Genomic DNA, 9028 nt, shown 5'->3' with positions numbered 1-9028 from the left:
TAAGACCCTTGCCTGCTAACCAGACGGCTGGCGGTTCAAACCCACCAGCCACTCCTCGGAAGGAAGGTTGGGCAATCCTACTTCCGTAGTGATACTGTCTCGGAAACCCAAGGAGGGGTCGCTATGAGTCGGGTTTGACTCGACGGCACATAACAACAACAACAACAATTAATATGTTTAGGGAGATACTTTGACATTTATTTCACTTTCTGATTTGGTTTGGGGTTTTGATAATTTTTGCTTGAAATCAGTACTGTGGTGATTGCGAAGTGGTGCTTTTCCTATCTGATTCCATCATTCTATTCTAATTGCTATCCATATCAATTTTGTTGTTCAGATTGCCCAGATTTGGCCGGTAGGAAGCCTATCAAGCTAGTTTCTATGACTCTGTGTATGTGTATCCATGAATAACAGCTTTGTTTTTATTTTATTTTTTATTGTAATTTGGCTGAAAGTTTACAGAGCAAATTCGTTTTCCATTCAGCAGTTCATATACATTGTTTTGTGACATTGATTACAATCCACATTGTAACAGCTTTCCTCCCACTTCTTCCCTGTGGTTACCTTTTCCATTTGTCCTGTTTTCCTCTGTATTCCTGCCTTCTAAGCTTTCTTCCTGCACAAATGCTGACCTTCCTAGTCTCCCACAGTTGATTGTTCTAAGGAGTGTACCTACCTGGTACACTTGTAGTCTTGTCTGTTGTTTTCTTGGAAGTTAAGCCACAGGATTGAGTTCAGTTCCAGGCCTGAAGGATGACTACAGGCCATAGTCTTGAGAGTCTCACCAGTCTCTTTCAGACCAGTAAGCATGGTCTTTTTTATGATTTTGAGTTGTGTTCCACATTTTCTTTCACTCTATCCAAGATATCTTTTTTGATTCCTTTCTGAGTGGTTGGCAGCTGTAGCCAGGCACCATCTCATTCTTTTGGTCTCAGGGTCATGTAGGCTGAGGTCCCAGGATCCATTATTCCCTTGCACTAATTGAATAACAGCCTTATTGAGGTCTAATTTATATACCATGAAATTCACCCTTTTAAATTGTACAAAACTGTAGGTTTTAATATAGTCACAAACTTGTGCACCCATCACCTCAGTCAATTTTAGAACATTTTTACCACCCCAAGAAGAGACCCAGGTCCAATTAGCAGTTTCTCCCCAACCTCCTCCACCTTAAGCAGCCACCAGTTTATTTTCTGTCTCTATATATTTGCCAGGAGCTCTGGTGGTGTAGTGCCTAAGGCACTTGACTGCTAACTAGAAGGCTGGCAGTTCAAACCCACCAGCCACTCTTCAGGAGGAACATTGGGCAATCTACTTGCGTAGAGATACCGTCTTGGAAACCCAAGGAGGGGTCACTGTGAGTCAGAGACAACTCGATGGCACATAACAACAGCAACATATATTTGCCTATTCGGGACAAATGGATCATACAGCATGAGAATTTTTGTGTCTGGCGTCTTTCATTTAGCGTAATATTGTCAGAGTGCATTCATGTTGTAGCATGTATTAGAATTCCATTCCTTTTTATTGTTGAATAATACTCTATTCCTCGTAAGGAAGGTTGAGCAATCTATTTCCATAGCGATACCACCTCAGAAACCCAAGGAAGTGTCACTATGAGTCGCATCCGACTTGACAGCAGTCAGTTTGGTGGGGTTTTTTTTGGTATTTTATTATGTAGATATACTACATTTTGTTTATCATTTCATCAGTTGATGGACTTTGTAGTCTTTTGGCTCTGAATATTGCTGCTTTGAACATTCATATACAAGTGTGTATAAGGACATAAGTTTTCCTTTTTTTGGTTATATACGTAGGAGTAGAATTGCTAGATCATATGATCACTCTATGTGTAACTTTTTTGAGAAGCTACCAGTCTGTTTTCCAAAGTGGCTGCACCTTTTTATGTTCCAGTCAACATTGAATGAGATTCCAGTTTCTCCACATCCTCACCAACACTTGTTATTACCTGTCTTTTTTATTGTAGTGGGTAAGAATGGTATCTCTTTGTGGATTTATTTACAGTTCCTTTATAACTAATGATGTTGAGCATCTTTTCTTGTGCTTATTGATCATTTATATATCTTCTTTGGAGAAATACCTGTTCAGTTCCTTTGCCCATTTTTTAATTAGACTATTTGTCTTTTTATTATTGAATTGTAAGAGTTCTTTATATACTCTAGATTCAAGTTCCTTCTAAGATATGATTTGCAAATATTTCTCCTGTTTTCTAGGTTGTCATTTTCCTTTCTTAATAATGACCTTCAGTGTACAAAATTGTTTAATTTTAATGTTGAGTTTATGATTTTTTTCTTTTGTTGTTTATATTTTTGGTATCATATCTTAGAAGGCTTAAACCATAAAGATTTACACCTGTATTTTCTTTTCAGAGTTTTATAGTTTAAGCTGTTACATTTAGGCATGTGACCCATTTTGAACTAATTTTTTTTGTACAGTATGAGGAAAGGGTCCAACTTCATTCTTTTGCATGTGACTATCCAGTTGTCCTAGCACCATTTGTTGAGAAGACTTTCTCCCCTTTGAATTGTTTTGGCACTCAGAGTGATCTTTAAAGATAACCCTCCCCTTCTTTTGTCCCTGTACCCTTTTTCCTCCCTTTAAAGCCTCTAGTGATATTTAAAAAAATACAAACTCCCTTTTAGAGTTTTTATGATATGCTGCATAGTCTAGATTCTACCTATTCCCCCAACTTTATCTCATATCATTTCCCTGCTTTTTAACTACTCTCCAGGAAGACTAGCTAATTTTCTGTTCTTACATGTCAAGCTCATTCATGTCTCAAGGTTTTTGCACTGGTTATTCTCCCAACTGAGGAACACTGTTCTCTCATCCTAATGTTTTGTTGTTCTCCGAGTCACATTTCTGGTTCTTCATTATGTAAGTTTTAACTCAAATTTCACTTTGTTAAAGAGGCCCTCCCTCCCTGCTTAATTTATTGAAATTAGTCACCCTCCCTTCCCCAGTCATTTGCTTTCCTTTGACACTATTTTTTTCTCTAGCACTTATCATTATTTGGAATTCTTATTTCTTTCCCTGATTGGTTGTCATGTTCCATTGGAATGTATGATCTATGAGTATTGGGCTCTTACATCTTATCTTGGTCCTTAGAACAGTGCCTGGCACATACATAGTAGGTTTTCAATAAATGACTGATGGAAGTGTAGGAAAGGTGAACTTATAAAAAGGATTTGGCAATGTTTTTCATCACTGTCCATTGGTGAGAACAGTTAGTATTCTGAGTAATGGAAAAATAGCTTACTGTAAGTAGGGCACTTATATCTTTATTGATAATCTTGTTCTGAGAATATCACTGAAAACTCTAAACATGCCTAGCAATTTATGTATCCAAGGTGGACTATGTTAGAACTTGGCAAATGACAGAGCATGGTAGTCTAGATTCTTAAGAAGTAAGCTGACAACTTGAGGAACAGTCAGTTCTTAAAAATTGGACTCAGATCATCCCTCTGACTATATGACTAGTTATATATTGTCTGATGCACAGTTTAATTTATAGTGTACTTAAATAAAAAGATAAATTCTTATGTAGAGTAGGATTGTTCATCAGGCTTCTCTGGTCTAGACAGTTGTTTTCAAAATCTTGGATAAACCTGAGGGTTCTGTTTTATATCTATTTTACTTACTTGCTTTGTGACACAAATTTTGCAGCTAAGAAAAAAAAGTTTGAAATTCATAAAGTCTACATGAAATAGCTTTCAGAATTGTTTAGTTCTTTGTATTAATTCAATGTCCTGCATGTACCGTATCTTGCAAATAAATATCTGTAGCTCTTTGGTTGATGGGCACCAAAATTCATTCACTGAAAAGTTATGTTCCCCATTTTTAATTGATAACTACTTATTATCAATGAAGGCCAGATGAAAAGAGATATGATATATTCAGTGTGTTGAAAGAAGACAAATGCTCACTTATATTTCTGTTCCCAATAAAATTAGCTTTCAAAAATGGAGCAAAGCAAACACATTTTTCAGATTAATTAAGTTAAGATAGTTTGCCTCCAGTAGACCATCGTTAATGGAAATTTTGCACAAGTACTTTGGTCACAATAAAAGTGATCCCAGATGAAAGAAGAGTGAATGGAAAGAAAATTGTATGATAAATGTTTGGGTAAACACAAATTATTGTTGACTGTATAAAATAATAACAAAAATAATATCTTTTGGGGTTTTGAAAAGAACATTGTTGTTGTTGTTGTTATGTGTTGTCGAGTCAGACCCAACTCAATAGCAACCCCTCCTTGGGTTTCCAAGGCAGTATCATTATGGAAGTAGATTGCCCTATCTTCCTTCTGAGGAGTGGCTGGTGGGTTTGAACTGCCAGCCTTCTGGTTAGCAGTTAAGTGCTTTAGACACTATGCTACCAGAGCTCCCAAAAGAACATTGTTGTTGTTGTTGTTGTTATGTGCTGTCGAGTTGGCCCCAACTCATAGCGACCCCTCCTTGGGTTTCCAAGGCAGTATCATTATGGAAGTAGATTGCCCTATCTTCCTTCTGAGGAGTGGCTGGTGGGTTTGAACCACCAGCCTTCTGGTTAGCAGTCAAGTGCTTTTAGCCACTATGCTACCAGAGCTCCTAAAAGAACATTAGTATACGCAAAAACAGTAACGTAAGTTGGGAGGAGAGTTAAATGGAATTAACGTATTCCAGGGGCCTATAATTATTCAAGAGAGAGTAAAAATATTAACATCTGACTTTGACTTTGTTAAGGAGCTCTGGTGGCATTGTGGTTAAAGCATTTAGCTGTTAACCAAAAGATCGATTTGGTTGTTCAATCCCACCAGCTGTTCCATGGAAGAATAAGATAGTCTGCTTTTGTAAAGATTTACAGCCTTGGAAACCCTATGGGGGTCTCTATGAGTCAGAATTAACTGGATGGCAGTGGGTTTGGTTTGTTAATTTAGAAATAGATACTATAATTTATGTAATGTCTCTGTCCAATATATGGTAGCCCAGCATGGTTATTTAAATTAAATTAAAAATTTAGTTCCTGAGTTGCACTAGCCATAGTTTGGTTTCTCAGTAGCGACATGTGGCAAGTGACTACCCTATTGGGCAACATAGATTTAGAATATTTCTGTCATTGCAGAAATTTCTATGGTCAGTGCTTTTTTTCAGAGTAATAATGAAAAGAATAGAAAACAGTGGATAACTTCTAGATTAGTAGAAGGGGAAAAATTAATCTAGAGAGAAAGATTAGAGACCTGTTTAATTGTAGAAAAGTCCCTGGGTGGTGCAGATGGTCTGCACTCAACTAGTAAGTGAAAGATTGCCTGTGCAAAATCACCCAGCAAGGCACCATGGAAGATCCAGGCCTCGTGGGCAGCTTCTGTAAAGATTACAGCCAATCCAACTCCAGATCCTACAGAGTCTCTCCAAATGAATATATAAATAAACAGATGCCTCAATAAATGTAGAGACACACTGTATTCTTAGATTTCAGTATTAGAATTATAAAGATGTCATTTCTCCCTAAAAAGAATTGTAATTTCAATCCCCAACAAAATACCAACAGATTTAGGGGGAAGGGTTGTAAAATGTGACAAATTGATTATAAACTTTATATGGAAATGCAAAGGACCAGGAACAAAAGCCTAGATATTCTTCAAGCAGAACAAGGAGGATGGTCTTCTAGATATTAAAAATGTTAAATCAATTGTGAGTAAGACAGTGTGTCATTGTTTCAGGGGTAGGTAATTAGACTAATGACAGAGACTAGATAGGGCATAAATGACCATGTATATATAGACAGAAATACGGCACTGTAGAGAAATGGGGAAAGGCAATCCTTTTCGATAAAAGAGGGTAGAACAATTAGATAACCATAGAGAAAAAACTGAAATTGTAATCTACAACTCACACCATAAAACTTTATTCTATGTTCCTTAAAGCCTAATCGTAAAAGATAAAACTTCCAAAAATTGTGAGAATAATATAAGAGAATACCTTCTTAACCTTACAATAAGGAAAACCAAAAAACCAAACTCACTACCATCAAGTCGATTTGACTCATACCAACTCCTCCTTGCATTTCCGAGGTGGTATCTCTGTGGAAGTAAATTGCCCAATCTTCCTTCCAAGGAAGATTGACTTCTGAGTCACATGTCTTAGGCACTACGCAATAGGGAAATCATTAACCATAAGGGAAGCATCAATTAATATGACTGCATTAAAATTGAGAACTTGTGTTCATCTAAAGACATCCCAAAAAAGAATATAAAAACAGTGTAACAGAATAGAAGATGATTGTAGCAAATAAAGGATGAATATCCTGAAGGTATAAAGAGTTCCTACAAATAATTTTTTAAAAATTAGATAATTCAGTAAAAAAAAAAAATGAGATAATGGTTTGAACAGGTACTTCACAAAAATGGATATCCAAACAGTCAGTGAACATGTGAATTAGCTATCAGAGAAATACAAATTAAAACCAAACTGAAATACCAAGATACACCCATCAACTGACTGACATTTAAAAGTCTGACAATATTAAATGTTGGAGAAAATATACAGCATAGGGAATTTTCTTCCCTGCTGATGGAAATGTAAATTGGCCATCTACTTTGGAAAACAGTTTGGTGTTATCTAGTAGTGTTGAGGATAAGAAAATCTTAAGACTCAGCAATTTGGGAAGGCATATACCCTAGAGAAACTTTTGATGTGTGGATCAAGACAAATGTGCAAGAATGTTTATAGCAGTATTATTTGTCTTAGCCCCAAATTGAAAACAAGGCAAATATCCATCAAGAGAAGAATGAATCCATCATATATTATGATATACTACAATGAAAACAAACAAAGGATGCGTACCACTGCATACAGCTAGCTAGCAAATCATGTATTTGTTATTTGGTTTATTTTTGTCTCTAGAATATATGCTCCCTGAAGGTATAAATTTCAACTGTACCTCCAAAGATACAGATTAAATAAGAATCATGAGGCAAATACTACCCTTGATTAATAGCAAGTTCTTTTCAGGAAAAGAATGCTAGTTATTTCTACTCATATCTCCATTATAACTTGCTGGGGTCTACGTAACAAATGGGAGCTCTGGTGCCTAAGGCATTTGACTACTAACCAGAAAGCTGGTGGTCCAAACCCACCAGCCACTCCTCGGAAGGAAGGTTGGGCAATCTACTTGCATAGAGATACTGCCTTGGAAACCCAAGGAGGGGTCGCTGTGAGTTGGATCCAACTTGACGGCAGTGAGTTTGGTTTATTTGAAATAACAAATAAAGTAAAACTTGGTTAATTCTATAAATTAACATTGTTAGGTTTGCCTTACTCTGAATGTGAAACATGTTTTTGAATAAAAAATAACTTAAATTTTATTTTTCCTTCCTGAATAGCTTAATACTTAAATCACTTAAATACAACTTTTTTTCCAAGTTTAAGAAATAAAGTTTAATGTAATGATCATTTTTCATCATTTTTTGCATGGTTGAAACATAATAAAACTTTTTGATAATGTGATATAATAAGCTATACTCTGAAAACTTTTGGATGTTGATTTTCGTGCTGATTTTTCTTTTTCATAAATTCAGTAATACTTTCATATTTGTTATTAGAATAAAATCCTAAAGAGTGATGCAGTTTCATTTGTTATTGTTTTTATCTTATCATGATTAGTGAGTTAGTCATTTGTTTTCCAGATTGATGACATTGTAAAAGCTGTTGGTAACTGCAGCTACAACCAACTGGTGGAGAAAATCATCTCTTATAAGCAGTCAGACAACAGTGAGCTGGTTAGTGAAGGTGGGTGAGTGCTGCTATTACCTGATTCTTTTATTCTTAGCAAAATAAAGCTTGTAAAAAATACCAGTGATGCTACTGGTAGGAATTAATAGAAGTAATCACTCATAAATGTGCCAGTGAAATGTTTCTCTTAGCTTTCTGTGACTTGTAAAATCAAACCTTAATTCTAATGAAAATCTTTGGAATCATTTGCTAGCTTTGGTATGGTAACCCCTTTTTTTTAAGAAAAGGGTTATTTGGGAGTACTGAGTGAACTTTAAAATTCATACTGAATGTTTCAGTTGACTGAGATGAGTATTATAGTGTTCAAGTATTCTATTTTAGTAGAGCTGTTTCTTATGTTTTACTACAGTAAAGTATATTAAAAGCCATGTTCTGGATCAGAGTATACCTCTCATCAGTTTTTCTAATCCTTGGCTAATTGAAAATACTCAATTTATCATCACAGAAGGAGTTTTGTATTTTTTAGCTATATTCCAGTTAATGATAATAAAAGGAGATTTGTAACTAGGATGCTATCAGGAGCCATGGCATTTGATATACTTCCCAGCAACCCACTTTACTTTTTCTTAAATACACACTTGCCGTACTTTTTCACATATAAAAGTGTCTGTGGAAATAACATGCACATTCATATAATGTACGCAGTGCTTATAGGAAAATAGTGCATGAGAGAGTTTTACAATTTGAATAAAGTATGTGACACATAAATAATTTGCATGAAAATACAGTAAATCCTAAAGCTATATTCTCCTTTGTTTGAAAGCCAAATGAAAGAAATGAGGAGTAGAGAATGAACTTCAACACTCTTTCAGACATACTATTCTTTTTACATGAAGTATAATAAAAGTTTATTACAATTAATCAAATTTAAAAAAATTAAAACTAAGTGACTATAAGAGTATAAAAATGTGCATTAAAAAAATCATACACATGAATCCCACATATTGGTTAATCAAAACCCAATAAATTATGTTACTCAGGTCTCTATAAACGTTTCAGTTTATGCAAAAGAGGCTAGCAACAAAGACATACACAGTATTTTTGTTCAGACTTATTCTAGCCATCTTCTTGCAATAAACCCATAAACCCATAGGACCATTGATCATTGATTTTTGTAACAGCTCTTTAACCACATCCTAGGGTAGCATAGTGCCTAAGGCACTTGACTGCTAACCAGAAGGCTGGCGGTTCAAACCCACCAGCCACTCCTCGGAAGGAAGGTTGGGCAATCCTAC

At 35.6% G+C, this 9028-nt stretch overlaps 1 protein-coding gene across 1 annotated transcript in view; it reads left to right on the top strand.

Moving 5' to 3' along the window:
* The window catches only part of MINDY2 (MINDY lysine 48 deubiquitinase 2), a 165098-nt gene that overhangs the window by 117658 nt on the left and 38412 nt on the right, over positions 1 to 9028 (top strand). The window contains exon 5 of the mRNA XM_007958427.2: positions 7688 to 7790. Coding sequence (XP_007956618.1) covers positions 7688 to 7790 — 103 coding nt within the window. The remainder of the gene's footprint in view (positions 1 to 7687; positions 7791 to 9028) is intronic.

Source organism: Orycteropus afer, unplaced genomic scaffold (assembly GCF_000298275.1).
Source record: "Orycteropus afer afer isolate SDZICR_OR568_19922 unplaced genomic scaffold, OryAfe1.0 scaffold00015, whole genome shotgun sequence".
Taxonomy (NCBI): domain Eukaryota; kingdom Metazoa; phylum Chordata; class Mammalia; order Tubulidentata; family Orycteropodidae; genus Orycteropus; species Orycteropus afer.
Note: the sequence above shows the minus strand (reverse complement) of the source record. Positions and strands in the feature narration are given on the sequence as shown.